The sequence below is a fragment of the Ruditapes philippinarum genome, unplaced genomic scaffold, assembly GCF_026571515.1.
Source record: "Ruditapes philippinarum isolate M1 unplaced genomic scaffold, ASM2657151v2 ctg1971_1_1_1_1, whole genome shotgun sequence".
NCBI classification, from domain to species: Eukaryota; Metazoa; Mollusca; class Bivalvia; order Venerida; family Veneridae; genus Ruditapes; species Ruditapes philippinarum.
In genome coordinates, this window is record NW_026852944.1 from 44,900 (window position 1) to 63,514 (window position 18,615).

The 18,615-nt window shown below is 33.5% G+C and overlaps 1 protein-coding gene across 1 annotated transcript in view; it reads left to right on the plus strand.

Moving 5' to 3' along the window:
* The window catches only part of LOC132728979 (uncharacterized), a 72,155-nt gene that overhangs the window by 13,362 nt on the left and 40,178 nt on the right, over window positions 1-18,615 (plus strand). Inside the window, exons 2-3 of the mRNA XM_060714711.1 lie at window positions 4,055-4,121; window positions 10,698-10,893. Coding sequence (XP_060570694.1) covers window positions 4,098-4,121; window positions 10,698-10,893 — 220 coding nt within the window. The 5' untranslated portion in view covers window positions 4,055-4,097. The remainder of the gene's footprint in view (window positions 1-4,054; window positions 4,122-10,697; window positions 10,894-18,615) is intronic.

Sequence of the window (18,615 nt, forward strand, 5' to 3'; positions counted from 1 at the left end):
AATCTACATCACATAATTAGTCATTCATATACTATTTTACTTGTATTTACATGCAATAAATTAAGCAAGTTTGATAATGTATGTATGCATGGTGGGTAAAATGACAAAAATTTAAAAAAAAGTTTCCAAACAATATGAAATACACAAAACAATTTTACGTTGTATACAAGTATTTTAGTCTGATCAAAAAAGTTTTAATGTAAATGAATATATGTTATTACTAAGATAAAGAGCTACTCATTTCCGAGATGTACAAATGAGCCGTGTCATGACAAAACCAGCATAATGGGTTTGCGACCAGCATGGATCCAGATCAGGATCCATGCTGTTCGCTATCAGTTTCTCTACTTGTTATAGAGTATGTAAGCGAACAAAATGGATCCTGATCAGACTGCGCGGTCTGGATCCATGCTGGTCACAAACCCATTATGTTGGTTTTGTCATGGCATGGCTCAAATGTTTATAAACATCTACTACATTTATAATATTGGTACATTATACTGTTTTTTTTTTAGCAATTATGCAATTCATGCGCACTGAGAACCACAAACCAGGGGTGGGGGCGGGGGTGGGGTTAATTATTTTACTCAATATCCCTGAAAATTCCTTGAACCAGAACATTGTCTAAAAGATAAAGCTATTGAATCGCGTACAATGCGTACAGTCTAAGCAAGCTCTACATATTAGGATGGCCATGCAACTTAAAACTTTCATCCATGATCCATTCGAAAAAATTATCCAAGAAATTATTACGAAGGGTAAAAGCTAAAGAAAGGACATGATAACCACTTGACAAAGATGAACGGCCTCTGTTTAAATTTACACATTTAACATATGTATTGTCTTTAAATAAACACTGTCGTTTCAATGTTTTTATTCTAATCTTAGTTTTCAAAATAGATCGTTTGTTAAACTAAACAAGTACAGTAAACAAATAATGAAGGTAAAATATATCACGTAGTAATGTTTGTTTGTTGTTATTGTTCTTTTAATATTTACCATGGACTAAATACTAATTTAAACATTTTGTTATAGACATTGAAAAATAATTATGAAAAAATGGCATTAGGGGACATCCATACAAACAGCAAATTATTATAATAGTACTTTTGGAAGGGAAGAAAAGAAACAAACAAAAAAATTCCCAGATCATAGCAATTTGAAGGCTTTATGGGCCTTTAAGGAGCTCAAAAAACCTGTCTGCATATCAATGATTATTATCATGTATACCAGTAAGCATCTTGGCATATTTCTGTGAAGTTTTAGTGGGCTTTTTTTACGACTGAGGGTGTGAGCCTTTAAAGTAGTCTAGGCTTTAACAACTGAATATTTTTTCTTCTTCAACTTTTCTATTTTTTCCATCTAAATATACTTATATTCTGCGGATTTACAAGCAACAATCTCTTTCTTCGTATATGCGTTACTAATGTTCAAGGTCGATGTAGTTAGAAATGCAATAGAGTTTTATATATTGTCGCAATAAAATGAGAATTTGTCCTCTTTTAACTTTAAATTTATTGCACTTTTTTATCTATGTTAGCTAATACATGTAATAAAGATAAAACGTGCGCCGTTTGAAATATCCCAAGTGTGTAAATAACGTTTAAATTAAAAAAAAATCACGTGACCGTTATCAATAACGGTGCAATCTCACTACTTGACATATATCTATTCTAACAATGTCTATGAACTCAAAGCTAAGATACTAGTAATTATAATCCAACGTTATAGCCCTGATATAACACAACCGGCCCTCCGTCCGTTGTAGCTGTCCGTCTGTCTGTCCGTCCCTCCAAAAAATCTGTTTCCTGAGAACTTGGAACTTTTCCAACATATTAAGTAAGACCATAGTAATATTAGCGATTATATTTCATCACCGTTTATATTTTACTAATAAACTAAACGTGTCGCTTGGATAAAACATGCACATCTCCTTCAAATGTTTTTAATAAAGTTAAGTAAATAGACCATGGGAAGGGGGAAAGAATAGCCCGTGTTGACAACTTAAAAAATACGATCTAGACAAATTAAAAAGGTCCAATATATATATTTGTATTGCTCGTACACCTTCATTACCGTTAGGGATGGTATGGGGGGTTGTGTGGGGGCCAGGTGCATTTATCTGTAGTACTTGTATGCCATCACATCAAGATCTCGTGAGCACGATAACTAGATTGCATTCTGTTTGGACAGACGAAATAATCTTAGATTTTCTACATAAGTCATTGAAATTATGCATCTCGCAAGATATGTGTCACGGTATCATTTTCTTACCTTGACCTCGTTTTTTACCACAATGAGAATGCATTTTAAGCAGCGATCGCATATTTTTCTATAGATGTATAATTATATTTCTTCATAAAATGACTATTAATGCTTGTAAAATTTAAAGCGAAAATGGCACGTTATACAAAAGAAATCATTTTAGTTTAAATACAAACTTCTGATGCAAGGTACATATATATACATCATGTAAACTATAGCGTGACCGCTTTATTTGCCGATATGTTATACAAATAAATATAAATAACCCCTGGGATGTCTAAATTGTTATCAAAAGGCAAGAATGCAATGTTTGTTTGTTTAATTTAACTATGACTTGTCCCTTTTGATTTTTTAAATCTGCACGTCGAATCTCGCGCTTTTATATTGCCGATAACGTTGTTTAGACGGGTATATATACTGGCGATTTACCTTAACCGGTGTTGGCTTCACGCAGAGTACGACCTATTGAAGAGATATCTTAATAATATGAGAAATGCATGACGTGACTTGTATCTTCTAGCGTTTTTTTGTTTTTCCTTCATCGATTTCAGAGCTCTACAATAGCATTTTTAATTAGCGACTTCTTGAATATCCCTTGAAATCTGTACATGTGTATTCAATAATTTTATTGTTATCCTATCGTAAGTTGTGCATGATAATTCTGTTATCATATCGAAGGTGTGCATGATGATTCTGTTATCATATCAAAGATGTGCATGATGATTATGTTATCATATAAAAGATGTTAATGATGATTATGTTATCATATCAAAGAAGTGCATGATTAGTCTGTTATCATATAAAAGATGTTAATGATGATTCTGTTATCATATCAAAGGTGGGTATGATGATTCTGTTATCATATCAAAGATGTGTATGATTATTCTGTTATCATACCGAAAATGTGTATGAAGATTCTGTTATCATGTAAAAGAAGTGTTGATAATGTGATCTTAAAGATATGTGCTGTGATTCTGTTATCATATTGAATGCGTTGGTGAATTTGTTATCATATCAAAATATTTTTGGTGATTTTGTTATCATAACAAAGATGAGATTATGTTATCATGTTTGTAATATGTAGGAGGATTTTGCTTCTTACTTATCAAGGTGTGCGCGTTGAATCTCTTATCCTGTTAAAGATATACAAGGGTAATAATTTATCATATCAAAAATGTTTCTGGTGTCGTTGCCAAAATATTAAGACGAACATGGTGAATATACAAAATCACGATGGAAATATGCGCATTACATCAGCTATATCATCAAAGATGTGCATACTGCAATATTAATTAATTAACCTATCAAAAAATGTTAACAAGAAATGTCCTGGCCAATTTGCACTTATGTCAAAAATGTTAATCTTTGGTGTACATGTATGTTCAATTACACCAAGTTGAACGTAATGTATGTGGTATTACGAATTTACGAATTGTCTCAAGTTACGTTTTTTGTTGAATCTCTTCTCTTTCTCCGCCATTTTTAGATCCTTTTGTTTATATGGCTATTGTTCATTTTTTTTATTTCCCTTTTTCGTTGAAACTCTTCTGTGTTTTTTTATTTGAATTTTTAAGTGGAACGTCAATGATAAAGAAAAGAAGTGCAACACTTATGGCTCAATATGAAATGATAATTTATCCATGCTTTTGACAAGAATACTCAATGGTATCTTTTATTAAAAAAAGTATATTTGACCCTTGAATCTCTAGCCATATTTTTTTTCTTCCTGTAAGACTTAAGTGTAAAGAGAGGTGCTTGAGAAAATCCGCGTTTCTTGTATCTTTTCCAGGAAATGGTGATCAAGCATCCGAAAGAAAAACGGCACGGACAAGATGGAAGTTCACTCATTTGAAATTGTAAGTCATTTCTTACATTGTTTACCATAGAAATATAAATATGTTCTTTATTACACCAACAACTGTAGTATTCTATGAATTATAGGCTATATATAAACTTATGCAAGCAAGGCAAATAATATTTTACTGTTATTCATGCAGTTTTCACATTGTCACTAACCACACGATTTTCTTAAATATACACGAACAAATAGGCACGAAAAAATGTTTTAAGCCTAAAATATTTTTGAACATGGCCCACACCGTGTAACTTTTATGGTGTCGTAATTAAAACTGAGAAAGATTTGGAATAGAATTTTGCAATATATACTGATATCCATGTATATATTCTTTTATATTTGTACATATTTTTGAGAAGATAAATTCGCTTAGATCATTGCTTTTTTGTCAATTTTACTTACTCGGTAATCCTTCCACTTAGCTCAGTATGGAGTGCATCGAGTCTGATCTTATAAAACATTTTCTTCTGAGTTTCATCTCAAATCTCTTAATTTTCATTGGTCAGTGTATTTTCTGTGTCAATTTCTGAGCAATCAAATACCTGAAATCTCAGTATTTATTTATAATCTCGGAACCAGGGCTCACTAGTTCGATCATCGGGCGCAGCGGAATCCACGACAGTTGATCTCAGACAATTGGTGGCACATTTTGAATTTATGTCTGATAATTAGGGGAAAAGATTGTTTCATCTCGAGTATGACCCAATATATTTGCAAAAAATAAAGGTCAAGAAAGTTCGGTCAATTTATTCTGGTATAAAATTGTAAAAGGCAAATGAGCCGCGTCACGACAAAACCAACATAGTGGGTTTGCTTGGATCCAGACCAGCCTGCGAATCCGCGCAGTCTGATCATGATCCATGCTGTTCGCTTACAAACCCTATAACAAGTAGAGAAACTGATAGCGAACAGCATGGATCCTGATCAGACTGCGCGGATGCGCAGGCTTGTCTGGATCCATGCTGGTCGCAAACGCATTACGTTGGTTTTGTCATGACGCGGCTCAAATCATCTTACAAAATTGTACAATCGTGGTATTCTTATTTTTCTTATGGTCATATAATTATGTAGTGAATTTGAAGAAAATGCGTTTCTATTAGAAACCATGTAAAACAACAACATGAAACGAGTCCGAAATTGAATATACGCTTGATATTTGCAAAATGCAATCAAAATTTCTACCATTAGCTGTCAGCTTAATCTAGTTTTTTTATTATTAGTTATAAAGATGTTGACAGGCTATATGGCTCTATATAAACGTTTATTTGTATATATAATCCGAGCCGCCATGCGAGGAATATATTGCAAACACCCGTTTATATACGGCCATATAACCTATCAAGAACCTTGATGTACAAGAAACTTTCTTTATTTGGGGAAAAATGAAATGTCTTCATAAATTTACAGAAGCCGTGCAAATATAGATTACATAAAAGCAACAAGCGACATTTAAAACGTGCAGTTTTATAAATTTTAAAAACTTTAATTTAACTAAAAGAAAAACTGCGTATCGATCGATTTTTTTTCTACCGTACACTTTCTTTTGAAGTTAAGATAGTGTATTCTATGGTGGCTGATTTGTGTCATATCGTAATTTCGCTCCGTTGGACGCAATGCGTGAACACGATAATACGACAAAGTGGTGACTTTTTCGAATTATCGCGTATTTTCGCCTCGCGCACGTGGTTACTTTGTTGTATTATCGTGTTTTCCCCTGGCGCCCCGTTGAACGAAAATACGACATGGCACAAATCAGCCACCATAGTATTCAATTAGCTGCTAAGGGAGTGTATTCCAGATTAATAGCTTGGCGAATCTGTAACATGCATTAAGCAAATCACGGGTATAAATCCTTACATCTCTAAAAGAAGAATCATCATATTGTTTCGACGATAAAAACGCAGAATACTTAAGTATGAGATCGTTACCTAGATTTGTTAGAACTCCTTCAAAGGGGGCCCATAAGTTTGACGTCAAGTCTGTAGATATGATAGACATGTCATAAGCTAGGTGTACGTGTGACCTTGGAATATTTAAGCAAAAAAAATTCAGATAAGAACTTGTTACGGGACCAAAACAGACAAAAGTATGTGTATAAACTCATGTCCCAATGTCTTATATGATAAGACTTAGCGGCGGAATAGTTGGGGTGATAGTCAATAATTTCAAAGGTTTTCGTAGCCAGTTCGCTGGCTGACTTTACATTATTACTCAGTCCTCACCGAAATGGGATCGAATTCATATGGTGAGGCCTCCGAATTTTGTGATGCTATCTAGCTATATAACGGAAGTTGGTTGTTTTATCCGTGTGCCTGCTTTTGAATAACATGGTACATGGATTGTTACCAGAGGTATTTTTCACCCCTAGTAAAGCTGTACGGTTGCAATGATATTAACTTTACCTGGTCAACGTGACTTAAGATCCAAGCAATAAAATGATAACAATTTTAACTTTGATTTTAACAGTTTTAAGGAAAGTGTCCTCTTTAACAGCGTCTATATATTTGCATAATTTATTACGTATCCGGTATAGAACAAATTTATCTGTAAAGAATGTTTATTCGAGATTAAAATACACTTTTATTTAAGGATGGTCAACTTTCGCAAATACTTTCACTACCTATAACTATGGTGGCTGATTTATGCCATGTCATATTTTCGCTCCGCGTGGCGCCAGGGGACAACACGAGAATACGACAAAGTGGCGCCCTGTGGAGCGAAAGTACAACAAGGTACAACTTTGTCGTATTCCCGGAGTTAAACCCAAAGTCGCGAAAATAAGACAAAGATATCATATTTTCTTGTTATTGTGATTTAATTCGGGACCCCGCGGAACGAAAGGCGAAAGCACGAAAATAAAGTGAACACTTTGTGGTGTTTTTTGTGTTTTTGCCTGGCGCTCCGCGAAACACAAGTACGACAAAGAGGTGGTAACTTTGTCTTATGTTCGTGTTTTCGTACGGCGTCCCGCGAAGGGAAGATACGATACGGCACTCACCATCCACCGTATATAATTGGCTTTAATCTTGTGTATACTCATTTTTCATGAATCAATATCAAAATGAAACTTAACGACGATCATATTGAAATTAACTTGTTGATTTTAGAATTGATAAATTGGACGTAAACATTAGAATCAACATTACCAACGTGGTCTCATGTTACAAATGAATCAATGAATTAAATTTTTAAAGGGGAATGAATGCTCAAGAGCTACCTATACATGTCGTAAGGTTTGGCATCTGCAATGATTGTGTCAAATGAATTAAAAATTCGAAAACCTAGTTTTCACAACATTTGAGCCATGTCATGACAAAACCAACATAATGGGTTTGTGACCAGCTTGTCTGATCAGAATACATGCTGTTCGCTATCAGTTTCTCTAGTTGTTGGTCTGCGCGGATGCGCAGGCTGGTCTGGAACCATGCTGGTCGCAAACCCACTATGTTGGTTTTGTCATGACGCGGTTCATTTATATTTTTATCCCTCATTGAAGACGGAGGGATAAATTTTGCCGTTTTCCTTCCGTCTGCTCGTTCGTCCGTCATTCCGCCTTTCTGACTGTCCGGCGTGCGTCACGAAATTGTCCATCTCGGCATTAAAATGAGCATAAAACTTAAACTATTTCAGTTTTGAAAACTAAAAACTTATATGTTGTTACATATCAATAAAAAAAGAATTATTCATACGTATAAGTATAAAATTGAAACTATTTCAATTCGGAACATCGTTACAAAGGATTTAGAAGAAAGGCTATGCCTAAGATTCATAACTCATTTTTTTTTTTGCAAAATTTTTGAGTTACTGCCCTTTGTAATTTTTCATACCATAACTAAACAAGTATGACAGATATATACTTGATTAAAGATTAATAGGTCACGCGTTTTAGATGGATAGATCACAGTGTTATTCAAACCATAACTTTCTTTTGCAAAATTTTATTTTAAATGACCTAAATCAGTTTTCAAAACCAAAATCGTAGTTCGATATGGTAATTGCTGTAGTACGGGTATTTATTTCTTTAGCTCAATAGAATGTATTTCGAGAGAGTAAAAACTTGTGTGGCGGAAAACTACGTACAAGTTGACAAAAATGTTTTATTATATATATATAAGCCATCAAATTTGATAAAAATTATTAGAATTGTTATGAGGTCCAACTGCTTCGGGTATAGTATCAGTGTCAAAAGGCAAACTTTTTGACATTTATTTATTTATTTATTTACTTACTTGTCTGGTGCTGCAGGTGTGCGCATGGTGCTTCATTTGTGCGCCTTTTCATATCTTGAGTCATAAGCTGGTTTCATGTGTTTAGAACGCATTGTACTGTAGAAAAAAAACTCATTCTGTATTATATATTATGTTAATAGTCCTCTGTTCCGTGAACCTTTGATAGTGGCATGTATTTCACTAAAATATGTTCGACAAATATCACACTCAATATTGTATATAGGGAATAAAATATAAGAAATCAGCACTGTTATTTACAGAATCAAATTTTCAAACATTTGCCAAAAGCATGTGAAAATTTATTGAACGGATACATTCCATTTGAATGGTTTGAACAAAAATGGTTTAATATTAATATTTCTTGAAAGATGTCACTTGTGTATGATTTTACTTTATAAAATATTTACAAATAAAAGGCTGCACTTGAATACAAGTCTTTGCTTTTTGATAATATATGATGATGAAGATTTATTGCTAGCTGCATTTCTATAAGCTAAAACATCTTCGAATTTGTGCTACAACGTTACGGAACGCATTACAGCCGCTTTACAAACGTTGCTAGAATAAGACGCACACCTGAGGCACCATGCGCACACCTGAGGCACCATACGCATACCTGAGGTACCATGCGCACACCTGATGTACCATGCGCACACCTGAGGCACCATGCGCACACATGAGGTACTATGCGCACACCTGAGGCACCATGCGCACACCTGAGGCGCCATGCGCACACCTGCAGTACATGACATAAATAATAAATAAATGTTCTTGTATGTCCCCTTCGACACACATACTTTACTAGAAATTGTCGACAGTCTATACAAGTATAATTTAATCATCATTAAGAACTAAAATGGCGTTGATATATAAAATGAAACATTTTTATCAAGATGCACATAGATGTTTCACACACGAGTCGAACTTTTGATCGAATCAATATATTTAAACATAAAATAGACACTGCTATGCTATGCTAACTCTTATTCACTTTGATTATTCCCTCACATTTATCTAAGTCACGCTCGGTCAAAAGAAAGCTAAAGAAACCCGGTTCATGGCCCCCGTTTGCTTTGCAACCGAACCCGGAGATGGGGGTCGTGGTAACATTCCACTAGTGCATAACATATATAGTGTAGCCTCAACATAGCAACCATCTTTATAGAGCAATTACATTTTTATAACGACCGTTTGAATTTGTTTTCTAAAGTAAGACTTCACAATATGTAACTTCTATAGAGCATCAACAAAAAGCTGTCTGTTTACGAGTGTTGCTCTATGTACAGAGACAGTATTTTGTTCTTTAAATTTAATAGGAGTATTTTTTAAATATATTTTTATTACTTTAAAGTAGTATGTCTCCAGATTCATGCTAATTTTCATGAAAATTTTGAATATGTATCTAAAAGTAAACTGTTGTGAAGTGGACAATGAAAGTAATTTACACATTGCAAACGGCACTTACAATCCACGAAAATTTGCCAAAAAATGTTCAAAATATGCAAAAATAGCTTTTACTGCGTTAGTCATGCAGTAGCAATATCGTGATAAGTACTGCAAATGAGGCATAAATCGCAAATTAAATAAATAAGTAAATAAAAAAATAATGCTTAAATAAAACTGTAATAATTTCTTTATCTAGAATCGTTTCACTTTTCTTAAAATCTTAGTACATTATCCAGGAGGCATGCAGCTTTAAGACTATGCAACAAAGTTGCATCGTTACTCATGCATGCATATTTTTTTTTGAAAGGTATTTCACAAACGCAATACTTTGCTAAGAGTCCCAATGTTAACGAATATTGCGAATTTTTCATATCACTTATATATGAGAGTATAAGGATTTTAAATTCAATACTACATAGATAAAATAAATCACGATTGACAGGTGTCTATGACCTAGATCTATATTTGCTGTTTTGAAACCCAGCGAAATAGCGATCTTTAAGTTAGCTAAATAGTTGTTCTGCTACCCGGTATAATTGCAAAACCGATATATATGTATCGTTAAATAGGACAGAGAAACGGGTACCAGAATTCCTGGTATTGGTTTTCCCCTAAAACAGTATCATTTTGCAAAACAACCTACCCAATCATTCCGCACCAACTATTTTCTGAAGCAGACGATAAATGTTTTGTTTATTGTAAATGGATTAAAACTCGCTTATTTACTATTCTATATTGTAAAATATATTAAAAGCAAAGTAAATGAAATAAAAATATGTAAAATAATAAAACTATGCGAACTGAACAGGTGCATTTGTACGTATACCGAAACCGAAAGTACATGTAGTAATAAATTAACGGAAAACGAAACTAGGTTTTGATGTACTCGATTTGTTTTATAGATATCGGACGTGCTTAAAGACTGCTCCGCGGACGGACTTGATTTATGCGGAGTGGAGGAACATTTACTTTTCGAAGAGATGACATCTGTCGCCAATTCCATGCCGGGACTGACCGAAAGCGAGGAAGATAATTTAAGAACAATTCTAACTGAAAAGGATTTTTTGAATATGGAAGCAGTGGAAAATGACGTCAATGGTAAGTACACAATCGTATGCATTTTTATCTTCTGTTTACAAGTTTAAAATAAACGGGTTTGGATCAATATAATATGCACAATTTGCACTGCAAGTCTAATTAGAGAATTTGCAGGGTCGTATAACTTTATACACACGCGTCAAATTACAGTAGATTTGTAAACACATAATTATGCTCGGTATTCAAATACATACTGTAGTGCCTCGTTTAACATTTACTTGATTAAGAGATTTCCTGTCGACGTGTACACGTACATTTTCTGAAAAAAATCATCAGTGTGCACAGATTATTATGGAAAAAAAGTTGTTACAAAATTGTTTTAGAATTACTTTAAGTCACTCTGTGATCTTTCTACTCGGGTGCCTTCTGGTACATGACACATAATCACGAAAGATTTTTTTTTCAGTTTACTTTGTTGTGCCATAAATTATTTAGGTTTCCTTTTCTAGTTGTCTGTCTATTTCAAAAGATTTATCTTTTTTGCGGTCATTTTCACAATCATTTTGCTCTCTATTATTTGTTTGTTAACATTCCCACCAGTTTGGACTGCATTTAATAGACATTACTTGTTCATTTTTTTTCATTTTCAAGTTGAGCTGAATTGACTATTCGCGTCACGACAAAACCAACATAATGCGTTTGCGACCAGCATGGATCCAGATCAGCCTGCGCATCCCATCCTAGCCTGCGCATCCGCGCAGTCTGATCAGGATCAATGTTGTTCGCTATCAGTTTCTCTACTTGTAATAGAGTTGGTAAGCGAACAGCATGGATCCTGATCAGACTGCACGGATGCGCAGGCTGGTCTGAATCCATGCTGGTCGCAAACCTATTATGTTGGTTTTGTCGTGACGCGGCTCATTTATTTTCAAAAGATACATTATTACAGTGGTGATTGGATTAACCAAACAGTTAATTTTGGAAAATGTTAAGAATAAAATATAAAATTACCTAAAATATAAAATCTGCATTCAAGTGACTGGTTTGTGTTTCAATTTGTTTTATTTGAATACTACATGTATTATATTTCTGAACGCGCACGCGCGCCTATGCGTGACTGTTAGAGCGGATGTGAATCCCAGTGGTGGTGATACTATCCTTGTAGGGTTGCAAATTCGGTATCAAAAAACTCTATTAACATAAAAAAAGCCTTAAGTTAAAACATCAAATAGGGGTCCAACTGTAAGAGTTTTATTTCAGACACTTAATGTCTTGTTGGGCCAACAGCTTATGTGGAGGTCACACCGATGTGGGTCCATGCCAGGGTCCTTCGAATGCGACGAAGACTATTCGTCAGATTCAACCCGCGTTCATTTCAGGCTTGTGCATATTGACATCGAAGTAATTAGATTAGCAAAAACTGTAACCATGATTTAACAGTTTGAAAAAAAAAACAAAAACAAAAAACAATAACAAAAAAACAACAACAAGAAAAAGAAAATGTCAAAATTTGTTAACAGTTTATAAAAAATGTAAAAATGTACATGTATTTACAGTGTCTTTCTAAAGATCTACTTAATTAAGGAAACCACAAGAAAAGCACATGCACGTTCTTCTGACTTCCAACTTAGTGATAGAAAAATAGTACTTTTTCATAACTGAAATAATAAGATATGATTGTCGAATACACGATGTATTCTTTGTGGTTTTCAAGAGTTACATACAGTAATAAAAATATCTTAACATGTCAAGTGATGTTTTGACGAAAAGTCTTAAGAAGACTATCGACAAATTCATGAGTTAGTATAACTTAACTTTCTGAGTCTTAACAGTATATTTCCGTGAAATATACTTTGGTTTTTAAGATACATTTTGTATCTATTATCTAAAAAACTAAATTGTCGAACATTTTTCAAATAAAATTGTGTCTAACTAAAAGCTCGAAAATAAAAATAATGTTAAAAGTAGTATGTCTCCAGATTCATGCTAGTTTTCATGAAAAGTATGAACATGTTTTGAAAGTAAAATGTTGTGAAGAAAACAAAGAAAGTAATTAACATATTGCAAATGGCAGTAACCGTCCGCTTAAATCAACAAAACGAAATATACAAAAATGATCCCTTTAAATTTTGCGTTAGTAACGCAGTGGAAATATGGTGATAATCACAGCAAAATCAGTCACTAATCAAACATAATAAGTGAATTATTACTTGTAACTTGAATGTTATTTATTTTTTTGATCTTTATACATTTTTCTCAAAATGTATTAAACAATTTTCTTTAAATATTTGGCTCATCTGAAGGCATGCAGCTTTAAACGAATTTCAAATGCATTGCCTAAAAATATGTAAAAAGAATATGCGTCAGGAGTAGACTTTCAAATGCGTCAGAGGTTTCATTTGTCACTGGAATCCTCAACGAGAATAAACCAAAACTATTAGTAGTATAGTATTACTTTTTCACACAAAAAAAACGTTTAATGCGACCTTTGTACAAAACTTTTCACGGATATCTGAATTTATATTTAGAAATAGGTGTGGGTAAAATGAACGGGTATTTCCGAATATATAAACAAGTTTGTGATTGGCGCTTCGATAGGTTCGGTTTCGGTCTATTTAAAGAACGGCGTAATTGTAAAACTATTAAGTTGTGACAATCAATATCAAAAAACATAAACACAACGACGACCTAGTTTACAAACCTTTATCGTAAGTGCATAGTCAGTAGACACAATAGGCATGGCGTATGTCATTAATTTTTATAGGGAATGCATTTAAAGACACTCGCCTCAAGAACATAACAGGAAATTTACCTTCGTATATGTATACATATTTCAAAATCTCTTTTCAAATGCGCAACATTGTTGATAGAAAACAAACGTTCATTTTGGGATTTACCTTCTTTTGTTTAACTACTGATTTCTTTAATCAGGGTTATTTCTTGTAGCACGTGATGCTGTAGGACAATATCAGAATCCGTGCTCCGGAATGCACGGGATCCGGGATCGCATCAAATATTTAGGGAATCAAATAAACCTCTTTGGTTTTAAAATTTAAAGTAATTTATGACACTTTAAAGTTTTAAGTTAGTAATTATATATCTTTGTTAGGATCTGTATTTCGAAATTGCATTGTATATCTTAATAAATTCGACGGCTGGTGTAGATCTAAATATGAGTAGATCTACACCAGCCGTCGAATTTATTAAGATATACAATGCAATCCCGGGTTCCGTGCGTTCCAGGTCCGGAATTTTTCCATTATATTGGCTACTGCATTAGTAACGCAGTAGGTTGTGCAAAGAAGCAGCCACGTTTAGTGACGATTTATCTACTTTCATTCATGAATTTAAACATCATTAATGATGGATTTACACAATGAACCTAATTATACCAGTAGTTGTCGTTCGTTTTATCATCGGGATGCGAGTGACTTTAAGTCTTATTTGTTTATTTACGATGTATTATCTGCATGTTTGAGGTTTTGTCTTTTTTACAAACTGATTGTAGAGGTAACTCCGACCCATAGATACCCCCCCCCCCCCCCCCCGACATTTTGTTAGTTTTATTGGGGAAAAAAGTATCGTGTTTCTTCTTTAGATACTTTTTATGAATTCTAAGTTTCAAAGTTCATTCTGCATAAAGGAACTCCACTGAGGCCCAAAAGTCGAAAAACATAAATTTCAATTTCTTAAATAGATCAGCTTGAGCATTTGAACAGAAAAATAGTCACAAAATTCACAATCTTCCTAAATTCATTTCGAAAAAAAAAAACATTTCCAGTTATATCATGGAGTCCCTTTAAAAGGAAAAAGGAGCAGATCTCAAGGGACACTATGAAAGCAGTATTAAAACATGAAATTTGTTTTCTGGTTTTTGTTGTGTTTTGTTGTTGTTGTTGTTGTTTTTCATGAATATATGTAAATAAGCAACTTAAAAATCCCCCGTAATAACACAGAAATCAGTGTGGTTCTTTGTCATTTTTTTCAAATGCTTATGTAGCTACCGTATGCCTTTATAATTTAATTCGTAACTGTCTAAAATTAAAAAAAGATTAGATACTATTAGGATCTACCGCTTAATTATTTTAATGATAGACCGATTTAGACATAAAAAGCTCTGACCTCTTCGTGGTATATTAACATGAAGTTCGTGTGCCATTCAGTGTTTACTGTCAAACGGTTCGGCGCATTCCGCGTTGATTTTATGTTAAAGCCAATTTAATTCAATCATAGAAAGAAAAGACAATCATATGCTACCATTTAACATATTTCGGACCAAAGAATATTTTTAGGACGTAAACATTATTTTTATACACGGCCTGTTTAGACAACTGGTCAGTTGATGAGTTTTCTCGTGTTATTTGAATGTTTTAAAATCATGTTATGATACATTTTCGTGTGTCTGTTTGTTTTGATAACTAGGTCGTTGAAATTTGATTTAGCAGTTGACAGTTCAGATCAATTTGTCGAAACACAGTTGTGAGTTCTTTGTTTTGATTACTTTACATGATCAGATCTTTTCTTGATTCTTTTCTCTTTATTTTAGTTTGTACGAACATATATAGTTTGTTTTTAAATAGATGGACAGTTTGTATGTGTGTGTGTAATGATAAATATTGTTTTTATGCGATTCTGTTCAAGAATTGATGTGGTAACAACTATAGCATATTGTCTTTTGTACTGTTTATCCGTCCGTCCGCCTTCGGAATTCCATCGGAATTATTTGGATGCACAAAATAATGCAAATAATGCAAATAATAATAATAAAATAATAATAATAATAATAATAATAATAATAATAATAATAAAAGTATTATTAAAAATAATAATAATAATAATAATAATAAAAGTATTATAATAATAATGATAAATAATAATAATAATAATAATAATAATAATAATAATAATAATAATAATAATAATGATAATAATAATATTTATTATTATTATTATTTATCTCATATTGCAGTGAAACAAAATGAGCATAATGTCCCTTGTAATCACAATACTGGCCACCAAATTAAACTGGTTATGCAATCCCTGCCAATGTAGTATGTTTACCCAACCATCGCGCTGTGCAAAATTTGAAATTATATACCGTATTAGTCATAAAGATACATCCGTTTTTAGAATGGCCTTGTCATCTTATTTACCAACAGGGTATACAAGATAAACATAAATATTTCTAGATTGATTTTTTTAAAAATATCCTTTCCCGATGTAATAATAACTTAAATTAAATGTACCGTGTCAAGTTACATTAATACACGTTTCTATAGTAAACCTTGTTTTGAGCTTAATCTATTAGAAAAATAGTATTTAAGTACCAATTGGAATAGTGTATCACGTGTAAATTAAAGGTTATTTCTTTTCAGTAAAGAATATGGCCATCCATTATTCAGCACAAAGCAAAATAATATACTCATATTATCGTATATACTTTTATGTATAAACATGGGGCGTCCGTGACCCAGTGGCTTCAAACCACTTACCCTACACCGCTGTGGGTTCGAATCTCGATTGTGACTTTGAATTCTTTTATCTGAGGAAGTTATCCAGCTGGCACACGGAACGTCGGTGGTTCTACTCAGCTGCCCATTCGTGCTCTAAATAATGCATGAAGGGGTATCAGAGGTCTTCCGCCACAAGCATGCTGTCTGGTTACTAAGAAGTTGGAATTTCTTAAATTAAATGCACAATGAACATCCCTTAAACTTATGAATTTTAATGAGATTAAGGTTAAGAACACTAAAAAATGTCAGGTATTTGTAAATGTCAAGGTATGCTTATAATAATAATAATAATAATAATAATAATAATAAATATAATAATAATAATGTTTTTGATATTTATTTTATGTCCGAGATTTTTGTTTCGAACGGATATTTAGTGCTCGCCATTATTTTTAAGCCAATCACCGACGAGGATTGTTCAAATTTTCAGGTTTCAAATCTTAATAGAACAGATTTTATATAAACTGGACGTTTTATATTATAAAACGCAAATGGGCGGAGCACTAAGCCGGTTAGAGTGCATACTGGATGTTCTTCGTAATAAGAAAGCTACAGTCGCTTCGCAAGCTCCGCTCCTTTTTAGCTTTCTTATTTACGAAGAACACCCAATATGCACTCTAACCTATACTTAATCAAAATCCGATATTATGTATAGGTTAGCTTAGTATAGGTTAGAGTGCATATTGGGTGTTCTTCGTAAATAAGAAAGCTAAAAAGGAGCGGAGCTTGCGAAGCGACTGTAGCTTTCTTATTTACGAAGAACATCCAGTATGCACTCTAACCGGCTTAGTGCTCCGCCCACTTGCGTTTTATAATATAAAACGTCCAGTTTATATAAAAACTGTTCTATTAAGATTTGTAACCTGAAAATTTGAAAAATCCTCGTCGGTGATTGGCTTAAAACAATTGGCGAGCACTAAATACAATGTATATGCATTATAAAAATAACTGTTTCACTTCGTCTGTCAAATTATAAGAACTATGTCTCAATGATATTAAGTAAAGTTTTGAATTAAGTTATTCCTTGACACTGTATTATCTATATAGGTATATCGATTAATAATATCAATAAAATTAGGACAAGGATAGAACCTTGAGTTACACCAGAATGTATACAAATGGCACGTCCCACACTTTTACAATTTGTGTTCTGTTTGATAGATAAGATTTGAAAAATATGGACACTATTATCTGAAAAATGATGAAATGTTGACTTATATGCTATAATATCTTATGGCTAACAAGATAAAAACGCTTTTCTTACATCTAAAAATTTCCAACATAATTGCCAGAATCTAAGACGGTAAGCCATGCATGTTTCTAAGCTGAATAAGTGATATGAGCCGCGCCATGACAAAACCAACATAATGGGTTTGCGACCAGCATGGATCCAGACCAGCCTGCGCAGTCTGATCAAGATCCATGCTGTTCGCTTACAAACCCAATTACAAGTAGAGAAACTGATAGCGAACAGCATGGATCTTGATCAGACTGCGCGGATGCGCAGGCTGGTCTGGATCCATGCTGGTGGCAAACCCATTATGTTGGCTTTGTCATGACGCGGCTCATATAGTCTTAATTCGTATAATTCTGATGGTGTAATCACACCGTATTACCGGCGGCAGTGATGGCAGATCACTGCAGTGATGGCAGATATCTGAAAATTACCGATCGATACAGATAGGTTATAAATTTGGTTGGTTTAATTATATTACACAAATACGGCCCATTTCATTGCTATAAAACTATGTCCATTGAATGGAGATACTGTAAGGTAATTTTGGACTCGTTTTTTCTTGTTTTAAGACTATTTTGAGCAGGTTAAAAGTGAAAGCCTTGGAAAAAATCCGTGAAAATGTCTGTTTTCTGTTCAAAATATCTCAAGTTTTAAGTAAATGGCAGGATTTCCTGTTATCAATATAGACGTTCATCCATTGGGGTCACGCAAGCCAAATATCTACCCCGTGAGTCTTTTCTTGAAAGTTTTACAGACGCTCAATCTTGTCCGGTCGAAGCAAAAATGCTGCCGTTGTAGGCAGATACATATTATAAATGCTGCCGTCGATGGCAGAAATACCATGAAAGTGGTTAACATTCTGACAGAAAATCAAGTTCAATCTTTTATCAATTCCTCTTTTCTTTGCGTCCTTTCAGTCAGATTTGAGACGTTAAACTATCATTTCTAATATTTTCTCAAGATAGAAAAGTTATTAACCCATTACCCCATGAGCATCTTGTGAAAAATGGCTGTTTTCATTGAAAGGTCTCC